The sequence below is a fragment of the Hemicordylus capensis genome, chromosome 6, assembly GCF_027244095.1.
Source record: "Hemicordylus capensis ecotype Gifberg chromosome 6, rHemCap1.1.pri, whole genome shotgun sequence".
In the NCBI taxonomy this organism is placed as follows: domain Eukaryota; kingdom Metazoa; phylum Chordata; class Lepidosauria; order Squamata; family Cordylidae; genus Hemicordylus; species Hemicordylus capensis.
Genome location: NC_069662.1, coordinates 122009250 through 122035957, shown reverse-complemented (window position 1 = coordinate 122035957; position 26708 = coordinate 122009250). Strand labels below are relative to the sequence as shown.

At 42.8% G+C, this 26708-nt stretch overlaps 1 protein-coding gene across 33 annotated transcripts in view; it reads left to right on the top strand.

Moving 5' to 3' along the window:
- HDAC9 (histone deacetylase 9) overlaps window positions 1-26708 on the top strand; it is a 670023-nt gene that overhangs the window by 464428 nt on the left and 178887 nt on the right. For 32 of the 33 annotated variants that reach the window (XR_008309711.1, XR_008309710.1, XR_008309709.1 and 29 more), the window contains 3 exons: window positions 1955-2075; window positions 7721-7770; window positions 25742-25849. Coding sequence is in view for 28 of the 33 variants with exons in the window: in XM_053261002.1 (XP_053116977.1) it covers window positions 1955-2075; window positions 7721-7770; window positions 25742-25849 (279 nt within the window). In the remaining 5 variants the exon portion in view is untranslated. The remainder of the gene's footprint in view (window positions 1-1954; window positions 2076-7720; window positions 7771-25741; window positions 25850-26708) is intronic. The other variant, XM_053261005.1, reaches the window with a different exon arrangement.

Here is a 26708-nt window from a genome sequence, read left to right as displayed (position 1 = left end):
TTAAGGAATATGTCCTGAGGGTTGCAGAGCCCAAAGAATCTTAAAGGTTTAAGTCCTGAAAGCCAGTAGAGAGAATTCTACCTCCTGGGTGGCAAACACTACTGACTACATGAGGTGGTCACATTAAGGTGAAATAGGCCCCCCGCTTTCACCTCCCTTTCTATATCCCTTTGGATGTCCACAGCTGCAGTAATTATCATGGCTGAGTCCAATTATTGGTCATTCAAGTCCAATATTGTCCACTCTGACTGGCAATAATAGGGTCTCAGACAGAGATCTTTCTTCAGCCCTGCTAGCTAAAGTAATGTTTTGCCAGGAATTGAACCTGCAACCTCCTATATACAAAGCATGTGCTCTAGTAAATTGAGCTTGCCTTCTCCACTTAAAGGCTGGCTATGTCTTGTGGGAAGCCATGTTTACATCTTCTAAGAGTGAATCTCAGCCCCACCTCTCCTGTTTCCATTTACACTGCTCTGTTCCCACTGAGCTACCAGCCAGCACATAAAAAGTGTCACCACTATTTTTGCTATTGCTGGGAAACTGAACCTTGGACCTCTCACACCCAAAGCAAGAATTGTGTCTCTAGACAACATGCCTGACCAACATGTTCACATTGTCCTAGCATAGCACCTTACTGCCTGCCGTGATGTGTCCATTCTTTGCTCTCAGCCATGCATTCTAAGCCCCTTCTGGGCACTCACCATCATTGAGTCACTGAAATCTTGGCCTGCGAAGCTTCTACATTCTCCATCACCCAGCTAGGGTCTGGATTCTGTGGCCCTTTCTTCTGCATGGAATTTGACTATGGTACATGGGCACTCAAGTAACCAGGGTGCATTGGGAGAACTCTTCCCTCGTGCACCAGCTCCTACCGTGTTGTTTTCACTTGACAGATGGATTTAGCCTGGCTTGAGATTATATGTTGCCCTAGGTGGGTCATGTTTGACCTCACAAGAACTGACAGTGCATCCCAGAATCCCCTACAAACTCACAGAGGATTATGAGAGTGCACTCAGTTTGTGAAAAGAGTCAGCCATGTTAGGCCAGATTCATGTCGTAACATGGTGAGCAGCATTTGTGCGGTCTAGTTTGCCCTTGGCCTGCAGATGGTTATCCATCCACTTTTAAAATATCACTAGTAGTAAAGCTTATTTTTATCTTACCATTAGGGTTCTTACCATTGTGCCATTGGGGTTCTTGTGGTATTATTTTAAAACTACTTTCCTGGCACTTGAATCTTACTGTTCATCCCTGAAGGACAGTGGAAGATTGTTCTCCATAGAAAAGATGTTCTATCAAGGAGACCAGTAAATCTGTGTAATGGAACCTCTGCCAGCAGTCAGTTGCCCCATATAAAATTGGGTGGCAATGGTTGAGGCTCTCCTATCAAAGTAAATATTGACCGAACTAGTCTACTGAGCTAGGGAGCTCTCGGCAGTCGATCTCTGGAGATGTAGGCCTCACTCTGTGCCATGGCAGACAGGATCACAGGACGTTCTGCTCCTGCCCTGACCAATCACAATAAATAACCTACTACATATGCTATTTGTAGCATCCATGGTACAAGTTGGCCCGTCGTGATCTATATTTAGATATCAAGGTACGTCAGCATGGCTGTCAGCATGAGTAAATGATATTTCAGTGCAAATATTCTGAAGGCTTAATTGTTAATTAGAAAATATGGCTCTTTTTATATGATCTTATTGGCTTAATGAAAACAAAGCAAGGGTGTTTAGTTTTGGCTGCTGTATTATTCTGATTTACCATGAAATCACTGCATTTGTTAGAAACCATCCCTGCTTTTTTCTTTTAAAAATAAACAAATCAGTGTCACATTCCAGTATGATGTAATTACTGCCCATTATTAATCCTATTAAATGTTATTTTGGATTTGTCTTTCCTCCCCATCTATATTGTCAGTGGAATATTGTAGACCTCTGCTGCTTTCTTTCAGCGAATCCGAGGTCGAAAAGCCAGTTTGGAAGAAATACAGCTGGTTCACTCTGAACATCATTCACTGCTGTATGGCACCAGCCCCCTGAACAGACAGAAGCTGGACCCCAGGAAAATCCTAGGTCTGTAAAGGGCTCTATTCTTCTGAGAACAGCACATTCCAGGACTATCATTAGTCATAGCTGGTGTCAGTTTAAAATACTTGGCAAGCAGTATTAAAAAAACAACAACACACACACACACACCACTTTCCCAAATGCATTGCATTGTGGAAAGCCAGCATGGCAGCCAACATAGATTAGGAAAAGGCCCTGACTGGAAAGCAGCAATAGAGGGCTCTCTCTGCTTGCTGTATGACCAACTTGATATTAACCCTTTATAGTAAATTATTAAATACTAATATTTACATTGCAAAGAATAGTTAGAAGAGGGATAGGTGTAAGGCTCAATGATCACATTTGACCTGTAGGATGAATGGGAGGTTCTTCAGCTTATTTTCACACTTTGAACACACAAAATTAACACTGTGCATGGATATATATTAGGGATGTGCATGAAACACAATTCGAGTTCTGAATCGTGGCACATTCCCTGCACCTTTAACAGGGAGGAGAGCAGGTCCATACTTGCTTCTCCTCTGTTTGCTGCCACTGGAAGTTCGGTGGTGCTCCCCCTCCCAGCTAAGATTGAGCAGCGGCAGTGTGTCTCCCAGCTGCCCTCGTGTGATGCTGACATGCACATGGCCTCTGCGCATGCGCGGTGGCCATTTGCATGGTCAGCAACCATGCTGACCATGAAAATGGCTGCCATGCATGTGCAGAGGCTATGTGCATGCCTGTGTCACATGAGGGCAGCTGAGAGACACTTGGCCGGTGCACAATCATAGCTGAGAGGAGTGCCACTGAACTTCCAGTGGCATCAAGCAGAGGAGAAGCAAGTATGGACCTTCTCTCCTCCCTGTTAAAGGTGCAGGGAATATGCCATGATTTGGAGCTCAAATCATGTTTCATGCACATCCCTAATATATTTGGATACCATCCAGGGAGGCGAACAGACTACCAAGTTGCCATGTATGGACAGGTGACAAGGGTCTCCTTGGGCTTTGAAATCATGAAAAAAGGAAACACAATTAGGTGAACTGCAACGTGTTTTGACTTGCTTTCTAATAGTCCCCAAACTTTCACTGGGAAATATTAATAATAATAATAACAACAACAACAACAACAACAACAACCTAATCAGCTGTTGTAAAAAGATTGCACAGACTGACTACATACAGTGAAACTCGGAAAATTAGAATATCGTGCAAAAGTCCATTAATTTCAGTAATGCAAATTAAAAGGTGAAACTGATATATGAGACAGATGCATTACATGCAAAGCGAGATAAGTCAAGCCTTAATTTGTTATAATTGTGATGATCATGGCATTCAGCTCATGAAAACCCCAAATCCACAATCCCAGAAAATTAGAATATTACATGGAACCAAGAAGACAAGGATTGTAGAATCGAACAATATCGGACCTCCGAAAAGTATACAGTGTACTGTGCTTGACTGGCCAGCAAACTCGCCTGACCTGACCCCATAGAGAATCTATGGGGCATTGCCAAGAGAAGGATGAGAGACATGAGACCAAATAATGCAGAAGAGCTGAAGGCCGCTAATGAAGCATCCTGGTCTTCCATAACACCTCATCAGTGCCACAGGCTGATAGCATCCATGCCACGCCGCATTGAGGCAGTAATTGCTGCAAAAGGGGCCCAAACCAAGTACTGAATACATATGCATGCTTATACTTTTCAGAGGACTGATATTGTTCTATTCTACAATTCTGAAACATCCATGTTTCAGGCATTATGGGACCCTTTTGATGGCATACACTCAAACACCTAAAAGCATCCACCATTACACCACTGGGAGCTTCCTACAGATATCATGTGATCTGCCTGTTTTTCCATGCCTTTTAACAAACCAGGTTTGTAAAATGCAGACAACTAGGTTTTTTTTAACCTTCCATTGGTAATTTTTGTGACCAACCAGACCTCAACAAACTTCATCTGTAAAGCTTAACAAAATATCTGGATCACCGGCATCTTTGGCCTTATATTGTAATGCATTTGAGGCCATGAAGCCTTTCAAGGAACAGCATGCAGTGCTTGTGTCAAGGATGAAGATGGACAGAACTGAGCTATAACTATGGTGGCCAGACCACTAGTAAACAAGTACTGAAATGAAATACCTGTGTGCAGGAAATAAAGAGGAAGCAATTAAAGATACACGCGAAAGTGAAACCCTGTGATTTCACCCAATAAATCAATGTAAATGGTACCCTTGTTGCTGGTCAACAGTATGTGTACAGAAGTGCATGCAGGTCATCTCTCTAATAGAAAAATGCTTCTACTAGAAAATCTTAGGCAGGATCTGTCCCTTCACATGCTGACAGCTGAGTTCAGTAGCCTACACAAACAAATGCCAGGAGGCAATTGGATTTGGGTAAAGGAGACACATTATGGGAAGAGTCAGCTCCCTCGAGAAGTCCATAATGCTGGGAAAAGTTGAAGGAAAGAGGACACCCAGCAGCAAGGTGGATGGATTCAATTACGACAACAATGAATGCACCACTGAGAGATCTTAAAGGCCAAGATGAAGACAGATCATCCTGGAGAGAATCTATCTATGTGGTCACTAAGAGTTGACACTGACTTGATGGCACTTAATCAATCAATCAATCAATCAATCAATCAAAGGAGGCATGGTCTTCCTGTTGACAGTATCAGCCATGCACATTGCCTCAGATTGACTTATGTCCAGTGAGGAGAAGAGGAAGCTCAAGGGCCCCATGAAGAGTCTCTACTGCATATGAAACTCTATGAGCTGCACATGTGGGAGGGCATGGATAGTGCTCTGTATTTTATAATATAAGCATCTTTCTAAAGGATGTCAGTAATCTGAAAAAAATATCTTCTCTCAAGGGAAACATGATTTCTGGTTTATATTAGTAAATGGATGGAGGATTGCAGTCTAACTCTCATCAACATTCATTATTGGGAACTAACACTGCAGTGAAATTCCCCACTACTGAAGTCCTGCAATAGACATCGACAACACTCCTAGTTCTTTTATAGTTTTAATAAACATAAGCCATAATATGTCAAAGGTCAGAAAGTATTTACAATTTAACAGTATGTCTTAATTAAGAGGAGACTGTTGGACTAAATCACAGTCCCTTGCTTCGTCCCACAGCCCCTACTTTTATACATACAGCAGATGCTTCCTAGATACTCCACTGGGGACCTAACAGAACTCTACAGACAGTAAAATAACATTTACAGTATATTTTGCAAGGCTCTGCTATTTTTTTTTATTTATTTTTAACTCAGATTTTATATTGCATCAAAAAGGAATGGGGAGGGGCTGTCAAGGAGAAATTAAAATGTGACTTTTAGGGTGATTCAGAAATTTAACACAGACCTGACTACCTACTGTATGCATTAACGTCTAAATTCATCAATTGAACAGTTGAAGGAAGAACATGGTTAATATGTGTCCATATCCTACTGAAGCTGGTGGGATGTAACATGATGGTTGTAGCTAAGCATTGACTTAGCTCTCCTAAACTAGAAAAAAGTAAAGTAAAATGTGCCATCAAGTTGATTTTGACTCCCAGCGCCCACAGAGCGCTGTGATTTTCTTTGGTGGAATACAGGAAGGGTTTACCATTGTCCCTTCCCGTGCAGTAAGAGATGATGGCCTTTCAGCATCTTCCTATATTGCTGCTGCCCAATATAGTACCAGCAGGGATTTGAACTGGCAACCTTCTGCTTGTTAGTCAAGTATTTGCCTTTTGACTCTTAAGTCCCCTCTGAAAATCTTGCCTTTTAATCGCTTACATTTTATTACAATGTACTATGGACTGTGCCACAGAACATTACATCTTGATGTGACGTAAGCTATCATGATGTTCAAATCGCACCACCCCACATTTCATTAAGAGGTACAATTTCAAACAATTGCCATTTTTCGGTCCCTCCCCCTTGTAAGCATAATATTACTTTTTTTAAAAGCCAACCATTCTTAATGATGGCAAATGAATAAATGCCAGAAATACATGTCAGGCCATCTCAATGGCTTATGCTTCAGTTTAAGCAAAACTGACACATGAAGGATCCATACAGTATGTGTGAATATATTACAGTTTGGAGGCAGGTTTTTTTCATGCTCTTACCAAAGTCACCACTGGCCTTAAGTGATGATAATGAAAACCACTAAAGACCTCCAGACCTCTTCTGCTTTCTATTAACTTGCAACCAATGGCAAATATTCCCATCCACAAACACAGGCACAGAAGAACCAATTTAAGCCTGCAACAGAACTGAGGCTCCCAAAATCTATTGTACATTACAAATTTGACCACAGAAATAACTAGATATTGAGGTTTTTACTGGGCATCCCTTCTTGGTATTCCTGAACCAAGGTGGAATCATGGGGATTTCAGTCACTGCTTTTTTAACTGCTTTGCCAGTTCTTTCTCTATCAGAATATGTTTATAAATCCATCCTTGCCTAAAGCACATTGTACATAATTTCCTTCCAAGTCAAAATAGGTACTGATGCTAAAGGGCCCCTTTTTAAACTTGTAGTCATTGGGAATTATTTACTAAGGAAGCCACCTAATCGCACAGCAGGGAAGTAACTTGCCTAGGGAGCAACAGCTTGCTGGTTCAGATTCCTGCTGGTATCAAACACCTATATTGGGCAGCAGGGATATAGGACGATGCAGAAAGGCATCATCTCATACTGCGCAGGAGATGGCAATGGTAAACCCCTCCTGTATTCTACCAAAGAAAACCACAGGGCTCTGTAGTTGCCAGAAGTTGACACTGACTCAACGGCACAACTTTACCTTCATCTTACTAAGGTGTGCTTGTTAGGAACATAGGAACATAGGTGAGGAGAGCTGGTGAGGAGAGCTGGTCTTGTGGTAGCAAGCATGACTTGTCCCCATAAGCTAAGCAGGGTCTGCCCTGGTTGCATCTGAATGGGAGACTTGATGTGTGAGCACTGCAAGATATTCCCCTCAGGGGATGAAGCTGCTCTGGGAAGAGGAGAAGGTTTCAAGTTCCCTCCCTGGCTTCTCCAAGATAGGGCTGAGAGAGATTCCTGCCTGCAACCTTGGAGAAGCTGCTGCCAGTCTGTGAAGACAATACTGAGCTAGATAGACCAATGGTCTGACTCAGTATATGGCAGTTTCCTATGTTCCTAAGTAGACCACTGGAAGGCTGCAAGCAGCCTCTTGGGCTCGGGGGTCTCTCCAGGATGCCCCCGATCCCAGCAGTCCCCGTTGGCTCCATGATGGAGCCGGCAGTTGTGTGGGCAGCCGATCCGGCTACCCAGGGCTGCCGTTTGATTGTCTGCAGGGAAAGCGGGCTAAGCCCGCTCTCCCCGCAAACCCCCTTATGGCTCTTCACACCCTTGATGCCTTTCAGCACCTTCCTATATTGCTGCTGCTGCCCAATATAGGTGTTTCCCATACTCTGACACATAGATGCCTGGATTTATTATATTCCATCTTTTAACCCAGCCAGGAAGGTTCTAAAGACTTTATGTAAAGTTGAATGATTCCAAAATTTATCCTTTGTTTCATTCTTGGAGAAGATCTAAGAGCTAAACTATTATTAATTGCCAGTTATTAAAAATGATTGAATAAAGGAACTGAATGAAGGAACTCTCATGTTTTCTTGATGTTTCTCTTCTTTTGTGTATGCAGGCAGCGTGCCTCAAAAGCTCTTTTCATTGTTACCCTGTGGAGGCCTTGGGGTAAGTAGATTTTGCTTCAATGTAATAGGGTGGCATGAACAGCTTGTAACATGTTTTTCATTGAGATATTCTTTGGTTATTCATTTTGGGAGTGCTGAATAACAATAGATGTTACAAGAAAAAGTCAATGTTTTCGCCACATTGTGAAAATGCACCAAGGTAAATGCTAGTCAAGGTGAAATATTGCACCTGGACAACAAAGACATGGGACAGAATGTATGGATTCAAATAGGGCCACAACTTTATTGATTGAATAACAAAAGGAGAGGATTGGTACAGCATGGTTCCGAAGAACTCGCTGCTTATTGTGCTTTACAGGTGTCTTTGGCTTATGCATGCTGCTGTACATTGCAGAGTTAGCATAACAGCCGATCCTTATGTGGCACTGAAGCACCTATACATACTTTGAGAATGTGGAGTGGAGGGTTCTGGGAGGAGAGGATGCTGCTGAGAAAGTTGTTGAGAAGGCTGTAGGAAAGTGGAACTTTAAGGCTCTGCAGCTAGCCAGTTTCACACACTCACACAGACAAATCCCTCATATAGGGGACAAGTAGTTTTAATGGTCATCTCCAGTGAATAACTATTAGTTATTCTGTCCACATTTGCTTTCCTTGTCTCCATGTGATCTTCCAGTGCTTGGAAGATCACATGGAGACAAGAAGATCACATGGAGACACTCTTGTCTCCATGTGATCTTCCAGTGCTTGGCAAATGCTCTCCTCAGTATTCAGCAAGTCACTTGTCCTTTATCTTCAAGACTGTTCTGTTTCAAAGCCTGAACCATGATCGCCTCACTTTCCCAGCTCCTCCAAAACTGCCTGTCTCTTACCGAACATGTCGTGACCACTGCACAGTGCCATCCCCTGACCTTTATCTCGCACTTCATCTTATCTCCTGTAAATGGTGTTTATGTACCAAGTTCCCCCGTCTCTGCAGAAACTTCTAGGAACAAGTTATTTCACCCTTCCCACTAGCAAAAGCCAGTGATGTGGAGAATTAAACAGCCCAGCTACATCTTGTGGTGAGTGCTTCAAGATGTTATGGCAAGGAAGGCGGAGACATTGCCATGGGGATGTTGTTTTCAGCAGCAACCCTGCAATGTGTGACCTTCTGAAATGTAGACCATGAGCCATGTAGACTATGAGGGGTTTTCAAACTTGGGTCCCCGGATGTTGTTGGGCTTCAACTCCCATAATCCCCAGCCACAAATGCTGAAGATTTCCTGCCATAAGCAACTGTAGCCCTAGTCAGACATTGTATAGGCATTGTAATAGACATTGAGACTGTTCTCACAATTGATTAGAAGAGCCATGAGGGGGGTTTGCGAGGAGAGTGGGCTAAGCCCTTTCTCCCTGCAGATGAGCAGTCAGTCTGCTCCGGGCGGCCGCAGCGGCCACCCACATGACTGCCGGCTCCGTCACACGCGGCCCCCAGAAGCTCCAGCATGCCCTACGTGAGCGCGCAGGGCATGCTGGAGAGACCCCCGAGCCAGGAGGCTGCTTTTCAGCCTCCCGTTCGGGGGTCTTCTCATGAGTTGCTGTGGCGCAGAGCCGCACCGCGGCAACTCACGATAAAAAAAAGTTAAGAGGAGGGGTAGTTTGGCGGGTTAACCACCTGGAGGACACCGGGCTCACCTGCGAGCCTTGTGGTTCTCATGGTCCACCGAAATCGGGCTAAGCTCCCCTAGCCCGATTTCAGTGGACCGTGGGAATAGCCTCCTTGTATATTCAGACATTATAGCCTTATTCAGACAACTGGAGCCCTATTCAGACATTGAGCCCTTTCTCATGAGCCGTGAGAAAGGGCAAGAGGGTTAGCGGGGAGAAAGCCCTAAAGAGCTCACCTGGCCCACAGACAATTGGTGGTGTCCTCTTCAGCGGGCAGATTGCCCACCCAGACAACTACCAGCTACTGCAGGAGTGCCGGAGTGCTGGGACACATTGCCTTGTGTTGCCCCACCCCCCACCCCGAGCTCCAATAATGCACTGCGTGAATGTGTGGTGCATTATGGGGCTCCCCCTTTCCCTCCCTGAAGCTGCCCAGGATCTCCTCCATCTTTCAGTGACAGCTGCAAGCAGCCACTCCTGGCAGACTGTCACAAAAACGGGGTTAGGGCGGAGTGCTCTCTCTCTCCTAACCTCATTTTGGAGGGTGGCTGCCTAGGTGGCTTTGCTGCTGAGGCACCACCAGGACCGGTCCTGATCCGGGCGGTACACATGTGCATCAAGAACCGGGCTGGGCTTCCTTAGCCAGGTTTTTGGAGCACGTATGAATAACTTCATTATATTGTATGTGCATGTAGGTGTTTGTAGCACATGTATATACTTTTGTACAAATTACCGTACCATCAATTCATTTTAAAAGTGAGCTATGTACAGGCACCTCAAATGCAGAGTATAGACAGGAGGAAATATACTGCGGTACGTGCATTGAACATAATTTGTGAATAACTATACCTGTGTACAGATCTGTACGTGTGTACACTCTTCGTAGATTGGTTGTGTATTGAACATAATGTATGAGCAGAACTTGCGTTTTGTGACGATGGTGGCGATTAGCTACATCATGTGATTACTTAGAAGTGTACATGGCATCTTACATAGTGGCATAAGTAAAAAATAAACAGGTCTCTGACTACAAGGAGCTTACAGTCTAAATTAGGCAATGAGGAGAACAACAGAGTAACAGCATGAGAAAGAGGCAGGAAAGAAAGAGTGATGTAGGCAAATGCAGGGGATAATGTAGCCTTGATATAGCAGGGAATGAGAATTAAGGAAATAGGTCATTGGCCATGCAAAGTCAGTTTTAAGAAGGGCTTTGAAGGAACAGTGGCACTGCGCAGAGCAACCACATTTAGCTCACTATTGATGATATCTGAATTTCAACTAATATAGAAGCTGTAGTAAAGGTGGGATATTAAAAAAATAGTGAAGAAGCGGAATATCAGCTGAACCATATCTACATTCCATTTCATCTGAGGAGATCTTGAAACAATTCCTTCACTTATTAGTGTGTGTATGCGTGTGCACAGGTATGTGTGTGTATATGTTTAACAGCTAGGCAAAAATAAATAAGTAAATAAAATGAAGAAGAAGATCAGCGTTTAAGATAATATCATCAGCGTTTAGCTTCAAAGCTTTTCCAGCTTTTTGAGTTGTCCTTTATAACTTGGAACGGAACTTAACCAGAATTCCCTGGACACACTTAAAGAAATTGATTACAGACTGCTGCTTTTATAGCTCAAAGGAGGCAACACCAATCACATTGCTATTGGCAGTCAATATGATTTTTGACATGCTGTAAAAGAGCATAAAAGGTCTTATGGCATTTGTTTAGATGAGGAATGGGCTCTCAAGCTGTGCTGGGGCGAAGTTTGGGTTTCAGACTTGGTACCCCAGGGATTGCCCCTGTAGACAAAAGAGAATTCCTTATTTATCTTCTAAAACGAAGCAGCTGCCCAGTGCAAAGATGCTTTTAAAAAGGAAGAAAAACAAGTGGAAAAAGAAAGGTCAGTGTACAGCATCAGACCTCTAAAGTGAATTGAAGCCACACTGAGCCAGTATAACACCTTGCAGGAGCCTGTACTACAGATTAACGCAGACGGCACTGTGCTAAGATTCACTTTAACTCCTTTTTAACTACTTCTGGTGGATCAGAATGATTTTATGTATACTGTGAATTAGGGATTAGGAAAATCTTAGTCACTATATTTGTAAGACAACTAAGGTGAGATCGATGTTATGGATGAAATAACTGCACAATTTGTCAAAATAAGGGGCACAAATATTTAAACTAATCTTTTTTCAGAAAAAAGTGGTATTTGTGTATTAACGTTTGGAAATTACCTGGATGGAATTATGGTCCTTAGACTGCAAAAAAAGATTGAGAAAGATTGTTACAAATGTATTCCTGTACAATACATATGTGTATTTTTATTTCTCTGGATTTAATAATTAAAAATCAGCATATATTGGCATATGACTGAAACAAATAGTTTTAGATAGGGAAAACATTCTTTCTTAGATTTTTAGATACATCTATATTGCATTCTCTCCAATGTTAAGGATAATGCCTCATCTAAAATGATACTTGAATTTGCCAGTTTTAATAAACACTTATATTAAGTGCAAATATGTATATTTTAAAATTTACTGTTGTATTAATCAGTTATGACTTATTGTCAGTTAAAAGGCTAGTTAAGGTTAAAAAGGAAGTAATCTAACCAATTAATCAATGTAAAACAAATGTACATCTCTGAAATTTGTGTTAATGGAAGATACACCAGCCCTGCTGATTTAAGATAAAATTCTATTCATCAAGTAAAATGCTAGGCAACAAACTTAGCATTGAGGGACACAGTGATAGTATATCAAAGCCAGAAAATTGTGTCTAATTGCATGCGATTAACTCCATGAACATGGTGAATGCCAGCATGAACATGGCATATATTTTGAATATATCTGAAAATGTTCTTTTTCTGAAATTATTATCCTTAAAAACACATAAACGAACCCAAGCTCTTGTTTTGAGAAAAGGCCTTTGAAAGGTTGATTTTTGTGTGGGGGTGGGGGTGGTGGTTAAAACTCGGCATCTGGCTTTTGTGTGTTTGTTTATAATGATGGAGAGCATGGTCTAAGGCCACATGATACAGCTACCTTGCTGAAGCTAAGTAGGTGTTGGTGTGGACAGTGCCTGGATGGGAGACCCATGCATGCCACTTTTGTGGATGGGGTCATAGCTCAGTGGTAGAGCAAATGCTTTGCCTGTAGAAAGTTCCAAATTCAATCCCTGGCAACTCCAGGTGGGACTGGGACAGACTCCTGTCTGAAACCTTGGAGATGCCCCTGCCAGCCACTGTAAATAATACTGAGCTAGATGGACCAATGGTCTGACTTGGTATAAGGCAGTTTCCTATGTTCACATGCTTTTCTTTACTTATTTTTTCGTAAAATGAGATTTCTAGCTGCTTTTAATGTGGGGGGGGGGAACAACCTGAAAGATTTGGGCAAGAGTGGGGAAAGGAGAACGTGTGTATGTGTTCCCTCTCATCTCACCCCAACATAGCTTTAACCCCAGGTGTGTGGTCTATTAAAGCTGTTAAAGCTGTGGTGGGCTAAGTGAGAGGGAAGGATGCAGCCAGGTGGGGCCAGAAGCAGACGAGAGCCGCATTCATTCCCTGCCCCAAACTCCACCCCAACCAGCCACTACTGAGCCAATACAATACAATACAATACAATACAATACAATACAGAGCCACTACTACACTACACAACTAGCCACTACACATCTGCTGCACATTTTGGCTACATGTGCATGCACACAAAGTTAGGATGTTGACCAATGAGACCTACTTTAGACTGAAATGTCTGGGAAAGGCCATTACTACTTCCACACTTTGCTGCCAATCTAGCATGTTAATAATATTTTCAGTTGCCCACATAGAGTACAACTAGAAGGAAGAGGATTTCAAGAATGAGAATTTCATGGTAGCCATAATAGTTGAGCCCACATTGATGAAGTGGACTCTAGTCCACAAAAGCTTGTGCTACAATAATTTATTAGTCTTTAAAGTGCCATGAGATATTTTTTTGCTTTACTGCAAAAGACTAATAAGGACACTCTGCTTTGGAAATGATACTACTCGAATGGCAGCAGTTTTATTTAGCTAATTCTCCTAGTCTCATGGACTTCCACCAACATGCTTTGGCACTAATGTCTTCTAGGAATGACAGGCTGTTTGTTGGCAGTCATAGCTAAATGCCACACACAATTCTTAAAGGCAGGAACCCTTTGGAAATGGATCCAGTTTCTAGTTGCTTGCCAGCAAGAGGAGTGGGGTGAACGAAATATATTTGGTCTGGAAACAAATGGCAAAGTGTGAGCCTCTAAAAGCTTTTGTACCTCCTAAGACACATGGATTCAGTAAAGAGTGCATAAATCACTAGATGACATGACAAATCCGTGATTTCCAGAATTACTTCTCATTTTTTATGATCTGCGATAGTCCACAAAGGCTGACAACTTTTCTAACGCTGCTAATGCTACTTTCTGCTACTTCATAAGTATTGCCTCTCACCATAGCATGGACAATAATTTATACAGACCGCCTATGTCCAGAACCTTCCATATCCAGGCCATACTATTTGTACCATCTTGTATCCAGCAGAGGCTGTTATAGACTAGTAATGTTAACCCATGATAATTAATGTAAGATTAATATGTGCGTTTACTGTTTTTGTGAGTTGTTTTGAGAGCTTATTTAGCTGAATATCCCATTCTTTTCTGTTTCTCACCTATTAGGATTTTGCTCATTTCTGTAACTCTCATTTGTTTTCTTGGAGGGTGCGTGTGTTCTTTGCTTGTACAATAATGATGGCAGCAGCAGCTTTTCTGGGCAGGTACTGACCAGTGACTGCCATTTTGATTTTCCCACGATAGACTCAAGGGGGGAAAATGGCAGCTGTTCTCCTGCAGTTGCACAGAGAAGCGATCTGGCTGCCACTTAAGGTAAAGCCTCCTACAGAAATGGAAATGAATGGGATGCCGAAAATGAATCCCATTCAGACCCATTCATACTTAATTCATTTCAAAGTGCATTCATTTTGGTGTGAGGAAAAAATGAAGCAAATGAGCTCCATTGGGGTGTTTCCAGACAGAAGCAAATAGTGCTTGAATAGCACTTTTGCAAGCACCATTTTACACCTCTGATGTAACACCTTGTATTATGCCATCCTGTTATGGCCTCCCAGTTCTTCTGTATACAGTGGAGCTGGAGGTTACTGCAGGATTGTGGGAGATGTCTGCTTATAATGCATAGGTCCCTCCATGGTTCCAGATATGTTTTTGAGAGCTATGGAGTAAATAGTCACTCTGGCTTTCAATAACAATTTACACATGCCTGCTATTTCTGGCGGAAAAACTTTCTGCATGCTATAGGTACAAATCCAGCAGATTTAACACAAGACTGTCTGCAAATTAATTTTTATTTTAAGCATTTCAATCTTTTTCAAAAATAACTTCACATCCACCAAAGGACAGGTAGTTTAATTAGTATCATCTGCAGCTTTATTATGCTCTAGCTTTGCTGCTTTTGCCAGTGATTGAGTTAGATTGCATGTATTTGGAAAAGCTTGCAACTACTCTACCCACTTAGGAAATACTGGATGAAGTAAAGCCATATGTGTCTTTAAAATATTAGCTTACAGAGTGTGTAACATTGTAAGGAGTGATTCTGTCTCTTGGAAGTGTTGCTGAAGAATGAACAATACTGATAGTGATGCTTCAACTTTTAGGTGTAGTTGTATTTCAGAACTAAAGTGTTATTGCTTTCAAGTCCACGCCCATTTTTCATTACTTACATGTTTCTCATATCAGTCAATCATCTCTAGATAATGCATATGGTGTAATGTTTCCAAACTAAATGGTAGAAGTAAAAGCTGTAGAGATGGGCAAAATCTAGAGAAGGAATTATATGGATAAATCCAAGCCCCTGAACTTGCTGAATATCTGGAATCCTATCCAGATTTTATCCAAATTGGAAGTATAGAACCTTCATGTTTTCCCAATGTAGCGAGCCTTGTTCTAGGTACAGGCATGGTTTATTCAGTTAGTCATGACCAACGTAAGTTACATTACTTTCAATGGGATTGAATCAAAGCTAACTTAGTCTGGATGTTGCCTACTGATGCATCTCCTCATGTTCCTGAATGGTGAAAAATCATATTCATTCATTCATTCATTCATTCAATTTCTATACCGCCCTTCCAAAAATGGCTCACGGCAGTTTACACAAAGAAATAACAAATAAATAAGATGGAACCCTGTCCCTGAAGGGCTCACAATCTAAAAAGAAACATGATAGACACCAGCAACGGTCACAGGAGGTACTGTGCTGGAAGTGGACAGGGCCAGTTACTCTCCCCCTGCTAAATAAAGGGAATCACCAGATTAAAAGGTGCCTCTTTGCCAAGTTAGCAGGGGTATGCATGTCATATGTCATATGCATGTCAAGGACCACTACCTGGTTAAGGTTGGACTGACAACCACAACCCACCTCTGCAGGGGTGAAGGATGGTCTGCTGGAGCACACTCCCAAATGAAATTAGAATCTCCCCATCTCTGGTTGTTTTTAAACAACCTTTGAAAACACACCTGTTTCTCCTGGCTTTTAGTTTATGATGTTTTAAAGTTTTATTTGTGGTAATTTTAATCTGTTCTATATTATTTTTAGGTTTTGGCTGCTGTTTATTTAAATTGTAAACCGCCCTGAGATTTTATATAGGGCGGTATAAAAATGAATAAAATAAAAAGGGTGAGCATATAAAATTATCATATTCCATTACGTCAGATAATGAAGGAATAAGTGGGGGCAATGATTTAAATATAAATATATTGCCACTTGATTGGTCTGTGGCATTTCACAATATTAGCAAATCAGCATTAGATTTTTAGTTGAAACTAGTTCAACAAAACATTCTGTTTAGATATTATTGAACTGCAAAAGGTCTCCATCCATTTGGGTTTTCAAGGACTGATAATTGTTGGTGGTATATCATAGGAGAGGCAGTATTAGTACATCTTTGATGGGGCTGTAAATTTGTTACTACATTCCAGATGAAAGGTTTTTTTAAGGATATCTGTGGTATTGAGTTCTAATTTTGAATTTATGACTTCTATGGTAATCCTTGGACTTAGACCAAATGATTAGAATTTATCTAGAGACACAAAAGTATGGTTATTGCAAGCATTAGTTCTAACTAAGTGCCTTATACTCCAAATGGAAAATTAAAGATAATCCTGAAGCAGAAAACTGGATTTATGATTCATTGCTTTTGGCAGCTCATGAAAAAAATGCTTATTTGAAGAGGAGGTGCTCATGACAAACTTGAAGTAATTTGGAACCATTCTTAGAATTATACACATTGTGATAGATATTTTTGGTAAGAAGTGATACTGAATGTTTCTGTGACTGTGACCTTTGTGTGTGTGTGTGGGTTGGGGTTTGTTTCTTGCTTTTTTCTTCCTTTTTTAAAAGGGAGCGTTAAGGTAGAAAAATCTTGTGTATTTGTATTCTACATAAACTAGGGAGAGGGGAAAATGTTATTGTATCATACAATGAAAGAATTTTGTCATTCATTGTTTATTTGTGGTGATGCATTTGGTGTAAACCTCGTTATCCTGTCTGAAAAAATGTTAATTTAAAAATTGTGAGCAGATTAGCTTGATATTGTTTCAAAGTCTATGTTACTCCTCACTCCCTCTATAAAGTAGACAATACTGAGCACAGTAATGGAGCCAGCTGAACAGCAGCCTGTGTTCCACCCTGCCCAGTGGCCCCACCAGTGATGCCCTGTGTGCGTGATGTCACACACACAGAGGGGTGTGGCTCAGGCTCTAGAGAGCCCCAACAAGCTTTTCCTCTCTCATTTCAGGCAGTGCTTGCTGCCTGACAGCTTCCCCCCCTTCCTCTCCCTCCAGCAAACCCAAGCCACGCCCCTGTGGTGTCACAAAGGGTGTGTGGCCTGGGTTTGGGATAGCCTGAACGAGCTTTCCCCCTCTCGTTTCAGGCAGCAAGTGCTGCCTGGAAATGAGAGGGAGAGGACTGGGACGGGCCTTCTGGCAATCGGGCCACACCCCCTTTCCGCATGACATCACGTGCAACGGGGGCTCCAGTGGCCCTTTTCTTTGGTGGCCCAGGTTCTTTGAACCTGCTTATTCAGTGATGGCTCTGCCCCTGACTGAGCATAAATTTAACTCAAGCACAATGGCCTGAAGGCATAGCAATGGCTGACCCCCAGGAACATATTTTTAGGTGCCACAGTCAGCGTCAGGGGAGAGACTAAAGTTGGCCCTTCCCTGCAGCATGAGCAGTACCAGCCAGTGTTCATTAAGCAATTTCAATCACTGAATTATAGGGCAGACAACAGTTAAGAGAATGGATGTGGTTTGGGGGCTACAGCTTTTTCTTTCATTATCCAGTATTGCTTATGTCTTGACATAAAACCTGTCTTATTCATTAAACTCAGTTTCAATCAGAGGTGTACCTAGGTAATTTTGGAACCTGGACCTAAAGGCCTGAGGCCACCCAGCCTGCTGGAGCCTCCCCTCCACCACTGCAAGTTAAGCATAATCCCCCTACACACACATACACCATGACACATGTGTGTGTCCTCACTCCCCCTTCTGTCTTGAAAGCACCCGGCACAGGTCATAATCACACTCAGTCGCCCGGTACAGTGCAGGCCAGCAGCGACCACACCACCCGGGACAGACTAAAGAGAATTTGGGAGGCCTCAGGGGGTGTGGAGGCTCTGGACCAGCCACAAGGTCCATGGGTAAGAACGCCACCGGTTTCAATTTAGAATCTGTTTTGGGAGAAAGTCAGTTAGCAGCTTTTTTCTTAAAAGTTCTAATTTCCAAGCTGCTTAAGAACATAAGAACAGCTCTGCTGGATCAGGCATGAGGCCCATCTAGTCCAGCATCCTGTTTCACACAGTGGCCCACCAGATGTCTCTGGGGAGTCCACAGGCAAGAGGCATGTGCATGCCCTCTCTTTTGCTGTTGCTCCCCTGTATCTTATATTGAGATGCATTGTTCCTCAAAGGCTGTAGAGTGCCCACAGCCACCAGACTAGTAGCCATTGACAGAGCTGTCCACCATGATTTGGTGGTTTGTAGTCCACTGATAGACCTCTTCACCATGGTTTGTAGTTTTATGCTACAAACAGCATAAGGACATATGAACAACCCTTCTGGATCAGGCTCAAGGACTATCTTGTCCAGCATCTTGTTTCTCACAGTGGCCCACCAAATGCCTTAGGAGAGCCCACAGGGAAGAGGTATGGGCATGCCTTCTCTCTTGCTGTTGCTCCCTTTCAACTGATATTTAGAAATGTCTTGCCTCAGAGGCTGGAGTGGCCTATAGTCACCAGACTAGCAGCCATTGATAAACTTGCTCTCCATGAATTTGTCTAAGCCCTTCTAAAAGCACCTCAGTGTTACTTCCCGATGTTACTTCACCCTAGATGTAGCAGCTTTTGGGGTTTTAAAGCATATATTGAGGCTGTTCTCATGTGAAGCCTAAAACCAGACTAGGGAAGCCCAGCCTGGGTTAAGCTGCATTTGAGAACTGCTGGGATTGGGCCAATCCCAGTGGACAAATGCTGCCTAGCCCAGCTTTTTAGCCTGTCTGTGCCAGTTTCCTGGGGGAATCCCCCAATGCACTGCACTTTAGCATGCAGTGCATTGTGGGATACCTGCAGGCCGGGATGCATCAACCTGGCTCCTGGAGCAGTGGAGAAGAGAGCTGGTCTTGTGGTAGCAAGCATGACTTGTCCCCTTAGCTAAGCAGGGTTCACCCTGGTTGTATACGAATGGGAGACTAGAAGTGTGAGCACTGTAAGATATTCCCCTTAGGAGATGGAGACACTCTGGGAAGAGTAGAAAGTTCCAAGTTCCCTCCCTGGCATCTCCAAGATAGGGCTGAGAGAGATTCCTGCCTGCAACCTTGGAGAAGCTATGTTCCTATGATTGTCTGGAAGCAGGGTCCACACTCCCAGCAACATTTGATGGATTGTCTGGGGGGAAAATCGGATTTGCACAGCCTTCCCCCATCTGCCCGGTCATGTGAATGTCCCCATTGTCTATAATGTGTAGCTTTGTTCCTTAATAAGTATTCAGAACATCACACAGTTACAACTGAAGCTCCTAGGGCTTTTCAAATTCATAAATAATTTCAAGTGTTTCTTTCATATAGTGAATATTCCAGATTATATTGGCACTCATATGAATATTCTATCAAATATTCTAAAGAGCAAACAACAGATCTAAATGCAGATGCACTCAAACACACAGACGCACACAGAAAGAAACCCCCCCTGCCAAACGGAAGAAAGAAACAGCAAACGAGAGCAGTGAAATACATTTATTAAGAACATCAGGAATTGCCAGAAAGGTGAACACAACTCAGAGGAAGGGTGATTTTCTTGCCTCTGGCTCTGCTTTGGTGGATGTTGGTTTCTTGTGTTTTGAGTTCTATGCTGGTTTAATCATCAGGTTTTATGGTCCTGTTTTATAATGTTAATGTATTATGTTGCTTTTTGTACACTGCCTTGAGCTATTAAGATAAAGTGATTTAAAAAACAAAAAGAAAACCCAAAGTGCTGGGAAACTGTTCTTCAGCAGTTGCAATGACTTTTTGCAGGTACACACAGTGCAAAGGCAATCTGGAAAATTCAAATCCTCAACCACAATAGCTCAACAGAAAGAAAGAACATATGGATCCTGCAAAACACAACAAAGATGCAAATAAAGTATGGTGTGGATTGTGCATGTAGCACTAGGCCTTATTTGTGTAATTACAGCTCTTATTTCATTCCCTGGAGCTACTTTTCCACAGAGTGATATTTTAAGAATACCAGCATAATTTACGATGAGTGGCCACAGCACACACCTGATGGCATTTTGAGAAGGCTTCCACAGAAGGTTTTGCACTTCACGGCACAACTCCCAACTCTTTTAAAAAAAAAAAGTTTGAAAGAAATGTATGAAAGCCAAGGGAAAGAACCATTAGAAGGAAATCAAACAGGCTGCATTGGACAAGAAAACATGAATGAGCAATGGGATTCGCAGAGGAAGACAGGGCTAGTCCTGTGTTGTTGTAATAGTCCTGCTTTCAAACCAGGACCACTGCCGAAGTACCCTGCATCAGTATCAATCAATTTATTACAGCCATAGGCCATACAGAGAACATACAAAGATTAAAACAAGATTAAAAGCAAAATATGCCAGCAGTAATATAAGACATAATTATCAGGACAAAACAATAGCTCCTAAGAATTAGATCTTAAACAGGATCTTAGTCTAATAGCGACATAAAAGAATTTCGCCACCACCTTAGTAACCTCATTATCTTGATCCTCTAGACAAAAATTCATATAAAAGGAGTCAGCTCTTCCTGGGAATTGCTCTAACAGAGGGAATATGAGTTCTTTCCTAGTATCAGAATACAGGGAGCAATATAACAGCACATGAGAAACTGTTTCAGGGAGGCCTGCACCACTAGGGCATAGGCCAAAATCTGACGATCCCTTATTAAATCTTTTTTTCCAAAAGGGCTGAAGGCAGCACATTCATATGGGCCCTAGTGAAAGCTATCCTAAACTTTAAAAAGTGTAGGGAAGCTAAATATTTAGCACCTCTATTCCCCGAAGGGGGCATGCTAACAAAAAATAGAGGAGAGCAGGTCCTATTTCCTACTCTGCATCAGTAGCCAGGAAGTACAAAACACAATGCAGCTTCCTCTGGTTCACAGCAGCCCCAGTTCCTGAACAGGGTGGTTGATCACTGACCAATTCACACAGCTCTACCTGATGAATGACCATGGCAGTGTGCCTCTCATTCATGCCAGGGTGTGGCAGGCTGGGGGAGAGAGAGGCAGAACCGGGGCTGCTGGGAAACAGAGACAAGTGCGCCTCATTTGGCGCCCCCCCGCATCTCGTTAGGACGAACGAACTGCTATTGGGTGGTAGTAGACACTCTTACAATGATGTCAGAACTGTAGTATACAACTTGCAGACATATTTCCTTCCATATTAAACATTCATTTTATAAAAAAGTAAACTGGGATGGTTGATTTAACATACAGAAAGCTAGGAAGTGCTGTCAACGATGTATAATTCAAGGCAATAGCAGCTTGTCCCATTGAGCGATGGGCAGGTCGCCAAATGAGGCACAGTTGTCTCTGGTTCCCGGCAGCTCAGGTTATGCCTCCCTGTCCCATCCTGCTCTGCCCTGGCATTCATGAGAGCCATGCTGCCTGCATGGAGCCCCTGGTGGCGCAGTGCCCCTGGTGGCGCAGTGGTAAAACTGCCGCCCTGTAACCAGAAGGTTACAAGTTCGATCCTGACCAGGGGCTCAAGGTTGACTCAGCCTTCCATCCTTCCGAGGTCGGTAAAATGAGTACCCAGAATGTTGGGGGCAATATGCTAAATCATTGTAAACCGCTTAGAGAGCTCCGGCTATAGAGCGGTATATAAATGTAAGTGCTATTGCTATTGCTATTGCTATTGCAGGCTGGCAATTTGGTAGGTAAAACTGATAGGGTTGGTCAATGATTAACCATCCTCTGCAGGAACCATGGCTGCTGGGAGCCAGAGGGGGCTGTACCTCATTTTGTGACTCCCTGGCTCATAAAGATATGCTACTAGTACTACCACCAACTTTACTCCTAGTAGTTACTAGTAATGCTAACATTGACTAGGGATGTGCATGGAACCAGTGGGAGCTGGTTCAAAGGCAGGGGTGGAACAACTTTAAGGGTGGGGGAGGGTGCACTTACCCCTCCCTCCGCTTTCCCCTCCTCCTGCTTTCCCCCCACTGGTGCCCACTTGAAAACTGGTCCAGTGGGGTGGCAGCGTACTTTCCTCCCACCCATCTACTCTTTGGACCAGAAGAGAGCAGAAGTTGCTCGCATACATCAGTGCGCCCACACACGTTGCATGCACATCCCTAACACTGACTAACCCTTTTCTAATTATTGTTCTAATACTGTCTTGGTATCACTTCAGCATTCACCTAATTTTATCCAAACATTGTCATAAGATGCTTCTCATCGTATTTTCCTATTTTTAATCCACTTTCTGTGCTGTGTTATAGCGGCATATTTTGTGGCCGAATCTGTGGCAATTGATTGTCAAAAAATTACCATGCAACAATGAATTTGATTGTATTTTAATTCTGGCAAATTATTATTATTTAAATAGGTTGCCTATCTTACAGTTGTACTTGGCTTACAGTAGATAGGGCTGGGCTGTAATTCAGTATCGACAAGATTGACTATCTAGAAGAGTAGTTAGGCATGGGATGAGGAAATGGTAGTACAAAGTCACATTTTTTTGTATTCATAGATGTGCTTTTACATGCATAACACAACTGAAGTCAAGATGTATTGACTTCCCACATGGAGATTTAATAATAGACCTGGGAAGAGAGCTGAAACCCAAAGGGCCATAATGTGCACACTAACAGAATTTTAAAGGGCACCGCCAAAGTTTTTCTCAGGGGACAAAGGTTTACCAGGGACAGCAACCAGAAAAATGAGGACTCTCTCTGGCAAACAAGGACAGCTGGAACATATGCAACTACTTTATAATTCAAGTAGTGGGAGGAAGATGACAGGCACTGCATCCACTAATAGGCGTTGTATTGTGGTCTCTTTAATTTTGGGGCAAGTCACCTCTTCTACTTCTGTAGTTTACATTAACAGAGGTCAACGTGCAATGATTACAAATATGTCACTTTAATATGACCTAAGAAGACAATCATGTTGTTTTCTTGAGTATGAGTAACAGACTCAGTATAAGTGGCTCATAAAGGTTCTCTGTGTGTTTAAGAAAACATTGTTGGCTATTTTATGTACCAAGTTCATCTACATTTTAAATGCCATTTACTTAAAAGTTATAGGTATGAATATAATAATATTGATTCGCATCCAGGCTAATTTATTCATTAGTCTTACTCAGGAGTTACTCTAGTGGACTACTTAGTTTCAATGGGACTACTAAGACTCTTTGAGGAGATTCTGCCCAGACAGGCTATCACACAAAATAAAATGATTTGTGACTAGAAGAGGAGAGCTGGCCTTGTGGTAGCAAGCATGAATTGTCCCTTAGCTAAGCAGGGTCTGCCCTGGTTGCATATGAATGGGAGACTTGATGTGTGAGCACTATAAGATATTCCCCTCAGGCGATAGAGCCGCTCTGGGAAGAGCAGAAGGTTCCAAGTTCACTCCCTGGCACCTCCAAGATAGGGCTGAGAGAGATTCCTACCTGCAACCTTGGAGAAGCTGCTGCCAGTCTGTACAGATAATTCTGAGCTAGATGGACCTATGGTCTGACTCAGTATATGGCAGCTTCCTATGTTCCTATGTTGACTCCGGTATAAAGCAGGGGTTCCCAACCTGTGGTACTCCAAATATTGCTGAACTACAACTCTCATTATCCCCAGTCACAATAAACTGTAGCTGAGGATGATGGGAGTTGGCATTCCCTGGACTAAAGAGTAATTGAAGGTTCGTGAGAGAAATTAAAAGGCCTGGGGGGATATAATGCTAATAGCATCCTTCCTTCCTATTTGCACAACTGTATGCATCCAAACAACAACTAGTTAGCTGGATCCCAATAATCTCCCAGGCCTTTCTCACCAGCTCTAAATTCCGTACCTTTCTGATTTATACAGGCAGTGGCTGACATCCTAACTAGCAAAGTGCATGTGTAAGAAGGCCCTGAGGAGATGTGCCATGTGTGGTTGCATACGTGGGCAAAACTTCCTAGCTCTGCCTAGTCTCTGGAAGCTCTCTGTAAAAAGAGAACACATCACTGTTCTAAAATAAAACTGCCTCTAAATACCAGTTGCAGGGGAGTAACCGCAGCAGGAGAGAGGGCATGCCCTCAGCTCTTGCCTGTGGGCTTCCCAGAGGGATCTGGTGGGCCATGGTGTGAAACAGGATGTTGGATTAGGGGATGTGGGTCGCACTGGAAAGAGCACCTACATGCTTGTATGCAGAAGGTTCCAAGTTCCCTCTCTGGTATCTCCAAGATAGGGCTGAGAGAGGCTCCTGCCTGTATCCATGGAGAAGCCACTGCCAGCCTGTGTAGACAATACTGAGCTAGGTAGACCAGTGGTCTGACTTGGTATAAGAATCCCAAGAACCTGACTTGGGTATATGGCAGTTTCCTCGGTATAAGGCAGCTTCCTAGGTTCCCATGACTAGATGGGCCTTGGGCCTGATCCAGCAAGGCTGTTCTTATGTTTACTGGCCCTCTCTTAAAGAGTGCTTCCTGAGCGTGGATAGAGCTTGGGTGTGGATAAGAGGTTTCACCAGCTTGTGCAACCGCAGGCACAGAAGAGGACTGGGATATTCCATGTCAGCCTCTGTTGCATCCCCACAGAGCCTCCTAACGTGTGCTTTGTTAGGAGCTACAAGTCAGCCACTGACTTTAAATTGCCTTTGGTTTTATTCATGTGAGCATAGTAACTGTAGGCTATTTTGAGTTAATCACTGATAGAGAACATAAGAACACAAGAACAAAGGAAGCTTATATCAAGTCAGACTGTGGCTCCATCTACCTCAGTGATGTCTACAATGACTGGCAGTGGGTCTCCAAGGTTTCAGGAAGGAGTCTTTCACAGCCCTACCTGGAGATGCCAGGGACTGAACCATGGGCCTTCTGCATGCAAAGCAGATGCCCCATCCCTAAGGGGAATATCTCACAGCAGACAATGCTCCTGTGTTGTCACCCATCCAAATGCAAACCAAGGAGAACCATGCTCAGCAAGGGGCCAATTCATGCTCATCACCACAAGACTGGCTCTCCCCCCACCCCCATAAGAAAAGTAGGGTATAAATTATAAAAATAAAAATAAATTGTTGCTTTAAAAATATTTCAAAATAGTTTCTTGAAAAGATGTTTGCTACTGTTGAGTTCATTATAAAAAAAATTTCTCTGCATGCTTCTGAATTTCATTGAAGTTTTTGTTTTGGCGTTTGCAAAACCAATTCTAGTAAGGGCATGCAGAATGTCTGTGTGTGTGTGAGTGATATGCTTTTTACATCTATAACTGTGTGTCTAACAGGTCCATAACTAGGCCAGAGATCTGGCCTATGTAATGCTGTTTGTAATGAGAAATCTAAACAGGGAATGGCAGTGAGGCATGACAGGAATGTGTTTCCATTGGATAAGTCAGTGTAGAGAAAAAGTATAAGCAAAGCCATGTCCAGAAGGCCTGTTCAGCTGGCCAAGACGGAAGACTAATGTTATTGTACATTGGCTGTCACCCTGCCAGCCCTCCCTCGCTGATTTGTTCTCTCTCTCTCTCTCTCTCTCTCTCTCTCTCTCTCTCTCTCTCTCTCTCTCTCTTTCTTTCTCTCTCCACCACCCCCCCGCCCCACTCGCTGCCGACTGTTTGCTCAGGTGGACAGTGACACCATTTGGAATGAGCTGCATTCGTCCGGTGCGGCACGCATGGCTGTTGGCTGTGTCATCGAATTGGCTTGCAAAGTGGCCTCAGGAGAGCTGAAGGTGAGGTCTGGGTTGCATTGTGTGTGGGAAAACCAGGGAGAAAGCTGAAAGCGATGTTGTTGTTCTGGGGTTGAAGGAAGGGGAGTGGAGAAAGGGGAACGGGGAAGATGGTGGGTCACTAAGGTGTGGTAATCTAAATAGGCCCACTTGATGGTCAGGAAATTGTTTTATTACTCTAAGCCTTCAAATTCACCAGATATAGTTTTGTCCTCCGCAGACTGCAATGTTATTGCAATTATTTTAACAAAGAGTCAATTAGGCAGCCATTGTCCAAGTTCAAATTATTCAGAGGGTGTACAGATTTGGCATCTGTAATTCTCTTTTGAAGTGATTTTTTTTTTAAAGAGATCACTGAGTTGTAAATATAGCCTCCAAATGCCACCCAAAGCGAAGAAAAGTAAATAATGGACCCATGGGCTTTGAAGAAAGAATGAAATTGTTGATTAGAAGGGTAATGATGCAGAGTCTGTCTTTCCGTCAAACAATCTCAAATTTGGAGCACTTTCCTCTCTCGCCTTCCATTTTTGAGCCTCTTTTCTACATGATCTGAAAAGAATGAGGGACAAAACCTAAATCATCCCCAGTCTAAACAATTTATAAAACCTGCATATTTGACAGACTTTGACATTTTATTTGATATTTTAACAACCCTATTTAAAGGTATACCATGTACAGCCTGAATGCTCAGATACCCAATAAACATTCTTGGAACTAGCACACTGTCAATAAAATTATTTATTAACTTTTTAGACCAGGTAGTGATAGATTTCACTCAGCAACCAAAGTCTAAACACACAGTTCAGATTTGATGACCAATGATATATACTGCCTTAATCTAAACTCAGATTAAATAATGGGT